This window comes from Antrostomus carolinensis, unplaced genomic scaffold, assembly GCF_000700745.2.
Source record: "Antrostomus carolinensis isolate BGI_N321 unplaced genomic scaffold, ASM70074v2 scaffold37042, whole genome shotgun sequence".
Lineage (NCBI taxonomy): Eukaryota > Metazoa > Chordata > Aves > Caprimulgiformes > Caprimulgidae > Antrostomus > Antrostomus carolinensis.
The window spans coordinates 37,866-55,738 of record NW_010298286.1 but is presented as its reverse complement, the minus strand read 5'-3'; the positions used below and the strand labels follow the sequence as shown (position 1 = coordinate 55,738).

Genomic DNA, 17,873 nt, shown 5'->3' with positions numbered 1-17,873 from the left:
ATTATTTATGTCTCTTTTTTAATTATGATTTCCCTTAAACCGTCAAATAACTCGGAATAGCAGGGTCTCGGAGGCAATAAGAATTTTCCACAGAACAATTTGCATGCCAATCTAAAACTAGTTACAACTCCTGATGTGCTACATGCGAGCTCTGAAATGTTTCTTAGCTTCTGAAACCTTAACCTTTTTTTTTTTTTTAAGTCTCTCCGTGTATAGTCCTGAATAACCGGAGCTCTGAATGCTTTTAGGAGGAAGCTACAAAGTGGGAAAGCATTGGAAAAGTATTCTTTTTATCTTCTACCAGATCTCTACCTCTCTTGTTGACTGAATATTGTCTGTCAGTTAGCTGTCTTTTAAAGACCAGTGCACTGATACTTACTTTGCTCCAAACTGGTTTTTTTTGTTTGTTTGTTTTGTTCTTATTTTTAAGTACAGGCAAGTTTTCCCTTTCTTGCTGTACATACTACTGTCCTTGGTAGAAGCATGTGCGTGCCTCCGCAAAGGATGGAGTAGGGGACAGTGGTCTTTAGAAGTTTTTAAGTGATCTAGTGCATAATAATATCCAACTCTTCCTCCTTTAACACGCCTTTCAGAGACTGTACTACAACCTAGAAACTGAGTTCTGTGGGTCTGGTGCTGCACTTAGCACCATCAGGGACCAATCCTGCTTACAGATGCTACTGCATCATTAACAAAATACAGTTTGTTATTTCAAACCTTCATTCCCTTTGCTTTTTGAGAAGGGTGGTGACTGGACTGAAATGGATTTTTGTTTTTTCTGCCTTCTTCCAGGAGCCTAATTTAGCTTTTTCCAGCAATCTTTCCTCTTTATCCTGAAATCATAACTACAAAACAGTTGACAGTGTTTGATCACACTATAATAACAATAAACAGAGATGGGAGTTAATTGCATCAAACTTACTTGGGGAGAGCAAGGAAAATCCAAAAACGTGCAAATCGGGTTATTAAGTTCCTCCTTCAAAAATCCTAAAAGGGGTGGATGGTGATGAAGAAGTCTTACTCCTGACACAGCTCTGCAGTTCCTGTGCAGTATCTTGGGGACTGGGAGTGGAGGGAGGGATAGAGGAAGCCCTTGAAAGCATATTGGGGTGAAATAAAAAGGGTTTGTTTGACAGAGACAGACTAGGTGCTGAAATTTCTCAGTTCTGAGAACACATCTGCTCTGTGATGCAGAGCATGGGTAGGACTCTGCAGAACTGAAGGGGGGACTGGTTGATTGGTTTGTTTGGTTGATTTTTTTTACATCCTGGGTGTAGCATTTATGGAATTGTATGTTTTTTTTGGAAGTGCTACATAAGCTCTGCTTTCCTTGGGGAGGAGGGCAGTCAGGCAGCAGTGCTGTGTGCCACTGCCTGATATTTCAGCAGCGAGCAATTTGGATGGTTTTGTGGGTGCTGTCAACCTCCGAAAGGATCCTTCCTGTGTCCTAAGAAATAAACAGGTACTTAAACTGCAGCCTGTGAAAAGCCGTCTGACACTAAACTGCAGGTATTCTTATTGCCAAATTAAGAGGGAGCTAAAAATACACACGCGGGTATCTGAAAAGTGTAACTGCACTGGGGATCTTATGGGAACGTTAAAGGGAAGAGAGATGGTCTGTGAGATGATCTACGTTAAGGTGGTTCATATGATACAGAAAAAAGGTGATAAAATGTTCTGTTTTCAAAATTAAGTTATTTAATCCAGGGCATGTGAAGAAAAAGGCATGTGCAAGGAATTTGGAGATATGTAAAACACTTCTTGGAGTTCTGTTTTGTGTTTTGTTTTGTTTGGAGCTTTTCTACGCTTCAGAAAAGAGAGTAACTTTTTTATAACGAAGCAGTAGTTTGAGAATTTAAAAAAAAAAAAAAAACAACTTTTCTTAAAATAGAAGCAGCTTCATTGCAAGTAAAGTGCAAAAAGATCAGATCTATCAGAAGAGAAAAGCATTCCTTCCCCCCGAAAGCTGCAGATTGAATCCCTAATCTGAAGATGCTGCCAGTGGGATGTCAGCACCAGCCTCAGGAAAACAGACGTACAGGGTGGCTAACATTACTTCTCTGGGGTGTCTGCCCCTTTTTACTCATCTCTAGAAGGAGGGTTTGGGCTAACCAGTGTGAATGACAGTGCTCTGTCTACTTGCCTTATGTAGCAAACATCTCAAAAACTGTGCAGGGCTGTGTGAAAGATTGTGCGAGCTGTGGTTTTATTTGTAATACAGTAACCTCGTGTTTGCAGCATAAACCTCAGGAATTATCAGGCTTGATTATTGCAATTTGCTCAGGTATCCACTTGTTTAGCCTTGTTTCTGTGGCACCTTGTTCCCTTCAGACAGTGCAGGACAGTAGATCAGCCTGGATTAGAGACTGTCAGCTTCTGCTCTCTAACCCGCTTCCTTATCAGCCCACAAAATTTTTACATTAAGATTTTTTTTTTCTTTAAAGCCTTTAGCTGTGTTAGCTCCTAGTTTATCCTGGTTTCCCTCAAGCTAAAGATTAAAGTCCTAGAACAACCCTTCATGCTTCCAAACTTTTTTACTGAATTCCAAGAAGTTGATATAAATTGTGGTTGATTTTATGTATTTGTTTTCTACATGGCCAAAAAGAGGGGCTGGGGATAAGCCTGTTGGCGCTTGGCAGATATTTATACTCTACTGTGATATGCAATTTTACAAATTAAGGCTTTTTGACCAAGTGAAGGTATCAGAGTTCCAGCAGGACTTCCCTGGTATAGGTTCTTTCCCAAAAGTCTCCGATCTTTTCACTGCTTTTAGTAATTTATTTGTAGCCAGGTTATTTTGCTGCTTCATGTATGTACCCTGGATTCAGAGGAGTCAGTTGGCAACTGAAAATGTTGTAAAAGCTCAGCCTCAAGGTGCTTGCTTGGGATGAGATGTGTGTGTTCATTCCCAGATCTGTCACAGATTTGCTGTGCAGGTCGCTGGATCCCATCTTTCCCTCCTGTGAAGGAGAAACAGATCTTACGAGTCTGGGAGTGGTGTAGGATCTATGAGAGTAGCATTGACTGGGGAGTCATGAGAAGGCAGAAATGCCATTTTTTATACTTACTAATAGAAAAATAGAAGCCTTTTACATTTGTTGTGCACTTTAGATGTTGTTACACAGCAGTACCGCTGTGGTACTTTGGGGTGCTCACTAGAAGAACTATCTGCATATCACTGAACAGCTAATTTAATACATAAATATATTCACTGTGAAATGCGTAACAGGGCATATTGCAAAGAGGGGAGCAAAGCTGTTGTGCTCGGATGTCACAATATGAATTACTATTTCTAATTCGGTGATCAGCTTCACAGGTGAAACTTGGGAGTTCAACTTGGTAACCCTGGAAAGTCACTTAACTGTCTCTCCAGTCACTGCAACCCACATAAATTCAGTGTGTTCCGTGTATGCATAGAGATCCCCGGGTGTAGCATTTACCTTTTTGTTTTTGTAACGCTAATAACCATAAACTTACACTGTACCATTGCTTCAAAGATTACGCTCATTTTTGTGTTTTCCTTATGAGAGCTTTTTTTTTTAAAAAAAAACCTAACAAACAAAACAAAAACCCAAACCCCACTCATTCATATTCTACCTCCCTGAGCCTGCCTGTCTGTAGTAGTGTGTTCCAGCACCAACCGAGATCTGCTGTCAGAAGCTGGGACTGTAAAACTTTCTTAACAGTAGGTAGTAGAGCATTCTTGATGAGGAGCTCTTGAATTTGCTTTTCTTTGTTAAAAGGCTCTATTTGAATTTTCCCAGTCTCTGCATAATAACAGGGTGCCATACCCTGAATTTGGGGGTAGGATTTGCTTGTTGGCAACAGCATTTGCTTCCCAGTCTTGACAAATTCTCATTGTAATATTCAGATGCACTCTAACTAGGAGCATTTTTTATTTTTTTTTTTTAAGTTATGTTTCTGGTTGGCTTCAAAACAGTGAGATAATCTAATAATCAAACTGTGTGTCAGTTCTCTCTTTCTCTCCGGTGCCTCTTTGATGTCCAACAAAGTTATCCGCAGGGCTATGATTTTGCTTATTCTAAGAAATGACTTTCAGAGAATTGGTCTGACTGGAATGGGATGGCAGTTTGTGCGATTAACCAAGAGAGACCAGCCTGTAAGCACTTTGGGGCACTGACCTTCTCTTCCAATTTACCGTAAAACTGAGGGCAATCGATTTCTGTATGGATCTCTGGAAGCTGGCTGCAGTGCTCTGTGTACCATCGCTCAACTCTGTTCCACTTCTACCAGTTCCTTCCCTTTGTTTAAGGGTTGTGGTTCAGGTGCTTGAATTGTTATCTAAATGCTTTCTGCTATTACACCACAAGGTAGATATACTTAATGGTCACTACTGTACTTGTCCTGAACTAGCTGCTGGCTAAAATTGGGATTGGAAAGTGGGGCAGAGATTTTTATACTTGTTTTTTGCTGGGTTTGGTTTTGGTTTTGTTTTGGTGGGGTTTTTTTCACTGACAAACTAGCAACTCTCTGACTTTGTGCAGATTATTTAAAATCAGATTTTTCAGAAAGTCCTTACACTGCAGGTTGTACCTAGAGATGCTGGTACTGAAGTCTATGGAAATCTAATTGCTTCATTCATGTGTCTAACAAGAACTGAAATCTTAAAAAAGAAAATATTCCCCCCCCCAGCACCAGAATGTCTATGTCAAACCTCCCTGAAACTCTGGCCCTGTGCCTGTAACAGCTTCAGACTTTTATTCTGTAGAATCTGGAGTGCTTTTATATTTTATAACGATAGTGCAAATAGATCCAAATAGGTAGATTTAGCTATGTTTGCCATCACAGATATGCTGTTTATTTAAATTTTTGGTCACTAAATATTGGATATTTTAGGTAGAAGTGGATAACTTTTCAACTGAATTGTTCTAATTTTTCATTTTCATTTTTTAATCCTGTTTCTTTTCAGCAAAGAGACCAGGTAAATGAGGTGTTAAAGAGAAGCTGTGGAACTTAGAGCAGTGGAAGTTTCTGTTCTCAAATTGATCTTAACATTGTATTCAGCTCACTGTGGACTATCTACGTTATTCCATCCTATCTACATGATTGCCTTCTTAATGAAAGGGATGTGAGGGGAGCGGCGAGGTGGAGGGAGAAAAGGGTGAGACTTGTACTTGAGAGAATATCTATTTCACTCTTCTCTTGTCTTGTGTTTCAGGTATACAAATGCTCTCAGTCCAGCCAGACACCAAGCCGAAAGGTTGTGCTGGCTGCAACCGTAAGATTAAAGACCGGTATCTTCTAAAAGCCCTGGACAAATATTGGCATGAAGACTGCCTGAAATGTGCCTGCTGTGACTGTCGCCTGGGGGAGGTGGGCTCTACCTTGTACACCAAAGCCAACCTTATCCTTTGTCGCAGAGACTATCTGAGGTAGGCCATGTCCTTTTTACGTTCACAGACAAACTTGTTAAATCTGTTCAGCCCTTCCTATCTACCCACTGTTGCCTAAGCGGTACTTGAGGGTTGCAAGGTTGAGTACGTGTGGAGGATGAGAAAAAAAATACCACAGTATGGAGATAAAACTAAAATATGAATCAAAAAGCACATGTAATCAGGTTTTGTGGGTGGTTGCCAATTTTCTGATGTTGATACTAGGGTCCTGTGCTCAGAGGAGAAAGACAATATGGCAAATTCCCTGCGTTTCCCACAGCACCGCTCTCCTGGGGTGCTGGTGGTCTCTTCCTCCTCCTCCTCACAGTACGATGGTGACCAGGTATAGTGGCCTGAAACTGCGTGTGTGGTTTTCATCAGCTCCAGCACAGGGTTTGAACTCTCAATGAGGATTGCTTCACTTGGCTTTGCTTTCCCACTTTCATCCTCTTTATTTGCCAGAGGGATTTAATTTGTGGTACTGGAAGCTTTTACGAATGTTGGCAATTAGCTGTTAGAAGCTGGACCAAGATGATCAACTGCCTTCTCCATGCTAAATAACCATGTAGCTAGTAGGCTTAAATCCATGCTGGTCCTGATTTAGCTTGGTGACTTGGGTGAGATGCAGGGTAACCTGTTGCCACTTAGGATCCTAGAATGTTGTGAGTTGGAAGGGACCCACAAGGATCATCAAGTCCAACTCTTGCATAGATAATCTTCTCAGATAGCAAATTGTCGCTTGATTTTCTGTCTTCTCATTTACTTGTAAATCTGTGTTCACAAAAGTATATGAGGTATAACTTGTAGCAAAGTACTGATGAGCAGCACCAGGCTAGTTTATCTGCAGACTATGTGTGAATAAATAGGGCTACTTTGCAGGAGCGAAGCTTAATCAGGAAGCTTAGTCTCCCTAGGCTCTCAATAGTAAATAGAGAGAAAAGGCTCCTCTGGGGTGATTCAGAGCACCTATTTCCTATAGGAGCACCTTTCCTCCATTCCCTGTAGAGGGGTTCTAATGAGACTAGCTGCTCCAGGCTAATATGAACTTCTGGGAATATTTCCCCTGCCCCTGTAGTGAAGCCTTTTCCTTTTAAAGGGACACTCAAGTCAGTAATACATTGGGGAAAAATTAAAATTATCTTTGAATGTGTTAACTTACAAGTTCAGTTTAAGCACAGATGCCAAACAGGAGGTTCCCATGCCCTGAGCAGTTCCCAAGTTGTACAGCATGGGTAGGTTGGAACAGCGATCAAGACTAAAGAGTTATTAATAACCATTGGTACTCTGGCTCTCCACATTACAATCTGTTTTTTTCTAAAGCACAACACGTTGCCTAAAGAAGCTGTGGCTGCTCTTCCCTGGAAGTGTTGAAGGCCAGGTTGGATGAGGCTTTGAGCAACCTGGTCTAGTGGAAGGTGTCCCTGCTGATGGTAGTTGGGGTTGGAACTGGATGATCTTTAAGGTCCCTTCCAACCCAAACCAATCTATGATTCTATGAAAAACCTTTGCAAAAGTATTGTGCATTTGTTGAACTGGGTCTGCAAGGCAGAGCAGGGTTCTTCAGGTGTGGGCTTGGACTGCTTAGTGGCAAAAGTGCCATTAAAACTCTGAACTGAACACAAGATAAAGTGTTGGGAATTTAGCATAGAGTCTGCATCTGAAAGCCGTTGCATTAAAACTGACAAAGAAGTAGTTAACAAGACCTTATTTTTAAAAACTGGCAGGAAAACTCTTTGAAAAGAAGGGAATTGTCGTACATGAACACAGGTCACTTGTGATCTTAGAGAGTGTGTCTATCGAGGGGGGTCAGAACAGCTTCTGGGGGAAAGGTAACACTTAACCTACTTTTTAAAACTAATTTTAAGAATCTTTCTACAACAAGCGCCTGCAGGAGTGAGAAAACTCTGTTATGGCTTTTTGATCTGAGTTCCAAATTTACTGGAGACTTTGAACTTACCCAATCTCCCATTGCTAGTGCGATGTTTTAAAAATCGAATGTTTAAAATCAAAACCAAAAGCGATCTAGCAGTAGATATACGAGCAAAGCATTTCCCCTGTACAGGTGCACACGCACACACGCTCTGTTACTCTCTGATCTTTGAAGGTCTAACAGGAGTAAATATTTTGCTAATAGATTGTTAAAAATCATACTAAGTGATTCAGAGAAAGGAGACTGTATTTCTTATCTGCCACAACCACATTCAGAACTAGTGCTTCAGTTATTTGTTCTCAAACAATATTTTGTACCAGTGAAGCCAGCATACATGAGAAATCCTATAATGAGTTTTAAGATGTTTCTGATTTTTTTTGTCTCTGGGTTTATCAAGTCTTAATGAAGCTGTCTTGTCATGAGCCTTTTTTTAGTGATTCTTGTGAGTGCATAGATTTAAACTTGGTATTTACACTAAACTTCAAACTGATGCACTTAAGGTAATTGCAGATAGTCATTTGCCTCATTGCATCTTATCTACTTAGTTATGCCGTGAACCTGTAAAAGTGATCTCTTTAATGCTAATATAGAAACTAGTTAAATGTTCTCTAGCTTTGTAGTCAAATAAGCTTTCATATTTAGCAACTCACTTGATATGAACTTAAAGAACAAATTACTTTGTACTAATGATCAGATTAGGGTTCGATTACAGCTTCAAACTATCCTCTTATTTTTTTTTTTCTTTTTAACCATAAAGGGAGTCTTTGCTACATATAAAACTGTTTTAGCTTCCTATTAATTTATGTGGTGCCCTCTAGAGGATATGTGGCTTCCACGATACTATAAAGAATAAAATTGCTTATTAACTTGTCTCTCTGTGTTCATTATGTCTTTCAATAAGACAGCCATTCTACAGCTGCTATAAGCAATAATGTAGCCAATTTGGGTGCTTTAACTTTCACTGTTAAATTTGCAAACTATGAGACTGTGGTTTTGGTTATTTACAAAGATATTTCCAGTATCTCTCATTTAGAGATGCCTGCCAAAAAAACCCAAAACACTCCTTCAGCCCCAATGCACATTCTCATTCTGTATTTGAGTCCTGAGGTACGTGATATTTTTATAAACACTCTGTATCTTCAGAACTTCAAAAGTTGCTTTGCTTTAGCACTCTCCTTTGTCAAAATTATTTAATTTTACTATATTAAAACCTTTTTCTCTGGGTTGGGGATGGTTGAGGGGATGGAATAAAACTGTAATAAGGTAATGAGCTTGGAAGATGCTTTGGGTGCGAGAAGTTTTACCCTGGAATCTGATTCATGTAAGACACTGCAGTGGCTTCAGAGGTGGCATATGACACCAAGGGTATTAGGGTGGTTTTTTTTATGAACTCTGTTTTGTTAACGAGTATGAGAACTGACTTGAGTAAAGAAAGGATTCAACGTTAAAAATAACACACTTGGTGAAAATGATATGCAGAGTGTAATTCCCCTTCAGGCTTCTGTCTCCTGCTTATACACTCTTGGGTTAGAAAGTGAAGACTTAATTGAAGGAACTTAGGTTTACGCCAATATTTCATGTCCACTTACAGTAAGTGAAATATGCAAGAAGTTTGGGGTTTTTTCCCCCTTTTTCCCTCCAGAGCTATATGGTGACATCTTAATGTATCAACCTCCCCTTCTCTTGTATTCTCTTCTGACTGGCAGCATGTCCATTTATAAGCACAATATTCCCTTTGAAATCTGTCATTAATGACCAGTTGTTATGTTAATAGCCCAAGGGCTGTTAACATGTCAAACTGGTTGTTAACTGGAATGTTATTACTTATTTAAACCTCAGGTATGAGTTGTGTGAAGTGCTCTTTGGTTGTGCTTTCTGGGCTGCTTCTGCTCAAAACAATAGGGAAACAGCAGCGCTTTTGCCTTTGGGGTGTCAAGGGATTTGCTTTTCTGTTCCATCTGCTCATTTGATTTCTGCGTATTTGTGAGGTCCTCCTACCCCTGCACAGCCTCCTAATGTCAGGTGCAGCTATCCCTTAGCCTTGCGTGCAAACGGGCAGCCGCAGATATTTCCAGATGCACGGTAATGCCTGCCGCACATTTGAGATGAATATCTGGCCCCTAAAAGTGTAAAATGAAAGACCAACAATTACATCTAACTCAGTTGTATTAAATAATGAGCTTCCTCAGATGCAGCGAAAATATGAATGTACAGCTGTGCTAAGCTAGTAGCAATGTAGGTCAATCACCCTTTTCACTTAGGTTTTTAACTACGCAAACCCTGCTGAGCAACCAATGACTACAAAGTGCTGTTTCATTCCTATTTAATTTTGGCAGCATTTTACTGAAGAGCAGGCATTCATGCAACTAAATTATCTTCACCGTTTCTGGTTTTTAACTCCAGCTCCATGACACTAAATGTTGGAGTGCATATCTCTCAGTAAACACAAAGAATATGGTTTCTGATTTATTTTTTTTTTTTATTCCACATCCATCTCTTAACATGGAAATTGAAATAGAACTTTTATTACTTTTTGCATAATTTTCCTAGCCAGGCAAACAGATCATGGGAAAAGCATTAACAAAACTAATATATTGGGAAGAATTTTTGCCCTTAAACACATCTAGAACCTTATCGGGGATAGGGGGGAAATTGACTCAAAAGTCCACCCCTCCACTGCCCAACTGTATTGATTTTGCTCATACATGTACTGCAGACTTTAAAAGAGCCACTGAGTATCTATGAAGATGAGTAGATCATTATTCCTAAAGAAAGGGGCATTTATCTTTTTTTTTTCCCACTTGCTGGTTCAAAGACCTGAGAAAAGTCAAGTTTTTAACTTGGATGAGATCTTCTAAATAATGAGACGTGTCTACAGAAAGTAAAATGTTCAACCATAAGCATCATAAAGATGCTGCTTCTGTAAAATATTTAGCTTGTGAAAGGGTGCAGACTGAAAAGAGTAGAGTTTAAGAAGCAGCCTTTTCCTGTACAACTGCTCACACTCTAAAGGCAATTATTATTTCAAAAAATTATTACATAAGAGTACTTAGAGAGACTTAAAATGTCTTGTAGCCTGGTACTGATTAGCAGATCCTATTTCTCACTCGTGTTATGGAAAGTGCATATTAAGTATGGCAAACACTTCAGATATCCGCTTTATTAAATGCATGTATAAATACTCTATGTGGATAATTTCACACGTAGTGGGTGTTATCAAAATGACACCTCAGTATGCTTCTTGCCCAGCGTGATTAAATAAGAGTAGATCTTTAAAGATTTAAGCACTTTGAATTTTCAGGAATATTGAGGTATTTACAGAAATGAGGCTTAAGAGAGCTCTGTTTTCTTCACTAAAACTTCGTGGAACTGAACACATTTATAAACTAATATCCTTGTTGCAATGCCTTGAAGAATTCAAGGGACTACTAGTTTGCAGGAATAGACCCTAAAAATATTTTTAAATATATATAAAAAAGCGTAGGTGTTAACAGTCTACTTCTAATTTCCCTGTGTGAGATGAATGTTCTAAATTTACATTGTGTTGTTTAACATGTCTTTAAAAAAAGAAAAAAAAAAAAAAAGGCAAGAATACTCGCGCTCTCACTGATCGCCAAAAGGTTTTGAAACCCTCTAAACACCTTAACAATTGTTGAAAGGATACGGATGTACAACAAGGAGAGTAATGCACATACGCGCAGTTAATCCACCCAACTTGCAAAGAATAATACTTCTGGTTTAGTCACACTCTGGCTAGTTTAGCTTCTTCTTATTTTAGTTCATCTGTGATAGCTTTTAATAAGAAACATTCAATTAAGCTGTTAAAATTGGTGTTTAAGTCATGTTGAAGTGCTGTAAAATGTGTGTACTCAAGTTTGACACTCCTCAGTAGTTCCATGTGTTTCCTCATATCTGCTGGTATTTTTCTTCAGAGCTGCCAAATTTTTAATAATTGTGTTATTTTTAGTGGCTTAAAATACACAGTTTAACTTCCAAGAATGTGAGTGTTCCCTCTTATAAGGCTTCTTGAAAACCAGACGCTTCTCGTGTGTTGTCAAAATACCTCATTAATCCCCTGGAAACGTTCAAAGAATTTCAGGAGACTTTTCAGATGAAAGTATAGTGCCTCTTAAAGCCTGTCCTACAGCTCTTCATTACCTTTCTACAGTACACTGTATTTTGGTGGAAAATTAGCTTACTACAAAGATTTTGTCAATTTATGGCAGCTCAATAAAGCTTAATAAAAGTGGTAAATTTAGGGCAGCCTAGGTAAGTCTGCAGTGCCAGAGGTGAAAGAACAATTCTATAGGCCTACTTTCTATAGGTCTGTTTTCTATAGCCCCTTTTAAAATAAATGCACCTTTCTTTCTTTCTTTCTTGCTGAGTTTTTCCTCAGAAGTTACTTTGACTAGTGTTTTTATGAAATATGTTTTAAAAATACTCATATTAAAATTATTTACTTCAAGAGTAAATATTATCAACTATATTATGATATCTGATTTGACATCCAAGGTTTAACTGGAAACTTTCTGCATTTTTGGCCAGAACATATGTGAAAAAATGCACCTACATATAAGTACGTGTACTGTATGTATATAGTAGAAGAATATTTAGCTCTTACTGCCTAGCACAGCGATTCCTTTAGGTTCTCATTTCTGCTACTTATCTGTTCCTTAAAAAAAAAAGAAAGAAAAAAATTTGTTTGTTTGAAACTTTATTTTTTTATATATTTTGCCCAAAACTGAAAAAGGCAAGTCTACCTTGTAATTTAAAAAAAAAAAAAAATATATATATGTATATTCTTACTGAATTTTATTAAATTATATTCACTATACTCTTCAAATGTGCCAGATAATATATAGCGTTCCTTCTTGATGTGAATATTTGAATAATAAGTACCAAACATAGTCATGACCAAGGTGAAAACTTTAAATACTGCTCACCTGGAAATGAAAATTTCATTTAAAATTTTATAATAGATAATTGAGACTTGACCATCAAAATGGACAATATTGTTACATGCTTTCAGCCCTCCTGACTTTAGGAATTGCTTTCTCTTTTAATTTCTGACTGAAGTTGAATATAGTGGATTTGGAAACCAAAATACACAATATACAATCCTCAAATGATTTCTAAATGAAATTGATCTTAACTATCACTGTCCTTAAGAATCCATATTTTGGGTATACCTTATTAAAAGCAATGTGGTTTTTTGATGGGTAACTTCCCAATGAATTCCTTAGTATGATAATGCATGACCTTAGAAATAAATCTAAGTAATAGTCACAAGCTTATTCTTTTCTCTGGTCAAAACATTCTTGATTTTTTTTTTTTAAGTTTTTCATACACAAATATCTGAAGCAAAGAGTCTACACTGTCAAAAAGCTGTACATGTTTTACACTTACTTCCCTGTGACATAATTCTGGTACTACTGTTTCACACTTTCCTGAGAATGCTTCTTGCATATTCTGATTCAATTAGCCTTTGGACACTTAAGTCTCGTTGTATGTGATTGGTATTTTTAAAAATGGCTATGAATATCAGTAGATTAATATTTTAAAAGAGAAAAGGCTGTTTAAGTCATCTCTAGAATTTGCTGCTTTTTCAGATGTATGTATGAATCTATCAAATTTTCATCTTACTGAAAAAGGATGCATGAAAGATCTGGCTGTACCAAATCAGGAAAAAAAAAGTTTATAATGGACTAGAACTAACTAAAATTTGGATTTATAGAAACTGCTGGTTCTGCTTGTTTCTAGTATTTAGAAAGGTGTTAGAACAGAACCAAACATAATCCTTGAAACATATTCTGAGAAAAAAAAAAAAAAAATCACAAAAGCGTATCAGATCTTGACCATAAACTAGTGAAAATATAAATTGCTCAAACAACAGGATAAAGAGTTCAGCCAAATTTGATCATTAGCAAGCCATGTCTCCAAATGCTTGCTATGATACTTACTCATGTATTTCTGCAGAAATCATGGTGGAATTCTGCACCCACAATATGCAGGTACTTGCAATATGATTACAGTCCCATCTTCTCAAAAACCAGTTAAAGACACCTTAAAGGTGTGCTCACAATTAAGCATCTTGATAGCCCCATGGCAATCAGTGAGGTTAGTTGCAGGATTAAGTTAAGCATGTGCTAAGATGTTGTGATGGAGTGCCAGTATAGCGCATTCACGGTGCAGTCACTCTCCCAGCTTCACATCAGAACTGCAGCTACCAACAACTGGAGAGTATTTAGCATCTATTTTTCAAAGAGCACAATGTCCCTGATTATTAACTTCAAAATATTTTCCTTTGGGATTAGAGCGAACCCTGTTTATCTATTTTCTAACAAAATGCAGTATGAGGGAACTTTTCACTAGCAAAAAATAGCTACTTTCATAAAAAAAGAAGAGCATGTTCAGCTCTGGCATGATGTTCCTCAAGAAATTTTCCTGCAACTCTTGAGTGAAGGGGTATTCTTCAATATTGAAACTTAAGTTTTTCATCTTTTCTTTTGCAAAAATTATAATGTCTTATGTTGGCACATAGTGGATGAAAGTAAGAATTGCACAACATGCAAAGATAAAATTATTTTTGGGGGTGGTGATGAGAGCAGAGAACATCAGGGGCTTTATTGTATCTTTTCTACGTTTGGGGGAGGAGAGAGGAGGTGAATAAGTGAGAATAAGTCAAGTTATACATTTGAACATACTGTAAGTGACAATATACTGGACTAATTAGGAAGACACTAAATTACCGCAGGTAGTAAATGTCCCTTTGCTCTTGTATCTCTGCTTTAATATCGCACCTTTGCTTTTAACAAAGCTTGACCCTTTGGACTTTATGTACAGGAGTTACCACTTTTCTCTCTTGATACTAAAATGTGCAAAATGCTTGTGAATCAACCTGATTTTTGTACAAGACAAGCTTAGAAACCGTAAATATCAGCATATGCAGAGTCTCAGGTTCTAGTTTAGTGAAGAGTTTTTATTGTATTATAACCCTGAATTGAACAGTATTATTGTTTCACCATGGGACAAAACAAATGTTATTTTTATTTTCTAATGTTATTTCTTTGCAAAAGAGAGATATATATTAGAGGAAAGTGGATACAAATACAAATTTAATAATTAACCCCCCCTTAAAATACTTCTGCTCTAAGAAACAGAGGAATTTACTATGGTTGATCAACTTCTAAAAATAGTTTCAGTGACAACTGCTGAACTGGGCTTTGTCTTTTAGATAAATTTGTAGGAAAGATTTCTGGGTAGTGATAGCTTAAGTGAGTTACAGGCTACAAATTAAAGGTGGTAATAACAATTGCAGTCACTGTGAATTATTGTCTTAGTCCTTATCTTCTGTCACCATGGTTGCTTCTACATAAATCTTGTTTTTCTGAAGTCAGAACTGTTACCTTTAAAGCTACTACTCTTTCTCAAAGTTTGCATTAAAAAGGGGGTTTTTGTTTTGTTTTACATGGTAGAAAATTAAAAAAATAATCTTCTCCTAAAGAAACAAATTACATTTCTCCACTTTCTAATTTTTGTTAAATAAATTTTACCCAGAATTTGAGATTTGAGTTTACAAAAAAAATCCCCAAAACTTTTCAAAGAAATATTTATAATCCTAATGGGTTTGCCTTACAGAAAGTGTCAAGAAGGGGGAGGGCAGTCTCAATAAGGAGCTGTTCTGCACTAGTTTTTGTTGGCTTCCTTATTTAATTTGTAATCTGATACATTTAAGAACACTTTATACTAAAATAACATTAACTCTAATCCTACAAATGTATACTACATGCTTGACTTGAGGTACCCTGAATAACCCTATTGAAAGCTATAGGGCCTATTAATTTAGAAACATGCCTTAGTAAAGCCAAATATTTAAAATTGGAATGGCTTTGCCTGCAAACCTATTTGGAATTTCTGTGTCCTCATATTTAATATGCTACAAACTGTACAGTAATTACCCCTACCAACAGCACAACATTCCTCCCTTGCCTCCCAGTCCAGAAAAGCTCAAGCCCACAACTCTCCTCCTGGCTGGGCACCTTGCTCCCATGTCTAGGATGTCAGTCGAAGTTTTGATACCTTTCCTTGTTTCTGTCTGATGGAAAGGATGGTTATTTGTATGCTAATCCCACGTGCCGTCACCCCCAAATCAAACTGCTGGTGGATGATTTCAGGGTCTAACTTGAGGCTTGTCTGTACAACCCATTGGTAGCTTATGGGCTCTGCTCTCCACAGTTTTTCTGAGAGAGAGAGTGGTAGGAGGGTGGACAAAAATTTATTAAAGAGCCCTGGGAGTTTGTATTGATGTTTGTGAATCTTGGGTTCTCAGTTCACCTTCTCTTCATGCTCCAAATTTGTGCTAATGAATCTGTCCTGTGTATTTAGCAGCTTTGGGCTTCTAGAAGGATGTGTTCATTTTTATTAAGATATTAAATTCATGCATTTTTATGCTCCATATAGTATTAAAAAAAAAAAAAATCCAGCATGACATTGAATACTTATAAGAGGGAGCACTAAAAAGTAAATGAAAGTATATTCTTTCTGCTCAGAATTTCCCTTATTAAAACAATCTTAAGACATAGAGGAAATGCTGCAAACATTGCAGCAAATGTGCTGGTTTTAATGAGCCTGGCTGTGGACTGAAGTTAGCCACGAGCGCTTCCCCCAGCACCTCCTTACCTAATTCAGTCACAATGCAGAGTGAACTGCTAGCAAAAAGAGTCAGGGAGTAAAATGAAGAGAAACGACAACTTCAGAAGCATACATCCAACCATGGGTGTCTTCTGTGCTCTTCTGAGACCTTTCATGATGATCCCTGATGTGTCCCTGTCAGGGTCTCAGTTACTCCCTGTCTCCAGGTGCAGCACAGCCAGATAATTTTCTTGTAATAACCATAACAGCATCTTTCTTCTCTTCTCTGTTCCTTGTGTCTTTTAATTATCTCATCGGATAATTACAGGAAAAATATACATATATATTTTATAAGAGCTCAGCTGAAATGCATAAGATAGGTGGTAGCACCCATTGCAAGTTCTTTAAAAAACTGGCCACGGAATAGTTTGAAGGTGAGCACAACTGCAACTTCTTCCTGCTATGGTAAGCAGATGATTGTTTTCATCCAGTCCTTTTCTCTCTTTATACAAATATACCTTCTCTACTAAAAGACCCCTGAGGTTTACTCTGAATAAAAGATAGTACATATTTGCAAAATTTACTGTAATTTGTCAGATTCTCAGTCTTGATAGGAATGCACAAATAGCTCTGGAACCAACTATCTGAAGTAATCTTCTTATTAATCACATAGTCTTACTATGTTGGCAGATAAGCTGTTTTCCTCATGACCTGTTGAAAAAGTAATTTTTATTTTATATATGTGTGTGTATAAACATGTGTAAGGTTATTTTAGCAGATGTACAACCGTTCTCTCTCTCTCTTTTTTTTTTTTTTTCTTATGTCTTAATTTTAACCACCACGAATTCTTTTCTTCTGAAGTCCAGCTCTTTCTCCTCATAAGCTGATCCTTCTGTTTTTAAGGTGTGTTTTTTGGAAAAGTTAGTTCTTACTGCCAACTCCTACACGCCTCATGTTCAGCTTATTTGTGCAACACAGTCAATGTTATGTAAGTAGTATAGTGTTGATTTTAGCAGAGTATCAAAAAGGTAGTATAGGGACAAGTATTCCCTTTCCACCCTAAACCCCCACCCAAACCCCCCTCCCCCAAAACCCCCAAAAACAACAACAAAAAAAATAGAAACAAATTTAGACAATAATTGCAAACATGTTTAGTTTCCGAGAAAATGTTGCCTAGTGGAAAGATGTGATAATTGTCAGTGTAAGCCCGGCTGCAAGGCACTTGAGAACCAACCTTCTTACCTCCTGAACTTTTAAAAAAAATTCCTTCCTGATAGGAGGAATAGACCAGCTATTACCAGTGTATTTGCTGTCTGGCTTTTGGTTTGTCACAGGACAAAAAAAGAAAGAAAGGACCCAACATACAGCAGTTACTTCTAATTCAGCCTCACTGCAGTGTTGCTTGTTGAAGGCAAGCTCATGGGTGGAGGATGAACTGCAAAGTTCTTGGTCTGCCCCTGCACATGTCTAGTGAGCACTGTAGTCCCTTCTTCCTTCTGCTGTGTATGAGGCTGGAGTAGGTATGGCTCTAATTTTCATAAGATGAAGCTAGAGAAGCAAAATGGTTAACAGCTGCACTTTTTTTCTCTGCTTTCCCTGAAATTTCAGGATGCCAAAGATGACAGAAATGTGACACTGGTGTAGGCAACTGTCCTTCCTCATCAGTAATATCAGGAAAGGAAAAATTATTAAATTGCAAATTTAAGAAAACTTGTCAAGAGAAGACAACATCAGTTGTCGTTAGATGGGACCTCTGCTTTCTATTCATGAAACTAAATGCAGTCACCAAGACAGCAGCATCTGGGCAGATAGCTCTTCCATAGACTTGCAGTCTTGCTGTCAATTTTTCATCCTTCTTGTGCTCAAAGGGAACTCCATCAAAATGGACAACTCTCCACTTTTTAGTGATCAGGAAAGAG

At 37.8% G+C, this 17,873-nt stretch overlaps 1 protein-coding gene across 1 annotated transcript in view; it reads left to right on the top strand.

Annotated features, from left to right (window-relative positions):
- Nucleotides 1–5,183: 5,183 nt before the first annotated feature.
- LMO3 (LIM domain only 3) overlaps nt 5,184–17,873 on the top strand; it is a 50,250-nt gene continuing 37,560 nt past the window's right edge. Inside the window, exon 1 of the mRNA XM_010162406.2 lies at nt 5,184–5,393. Coding sequence (XP_010160708.1) covers nt 5,188–5,393 — 206 coding nt within the window. The 5' untranslated portion in view covers nt 5,184–5,187. The remainder of the gene's footprint in view (nt 5,394–17,873) is intronic.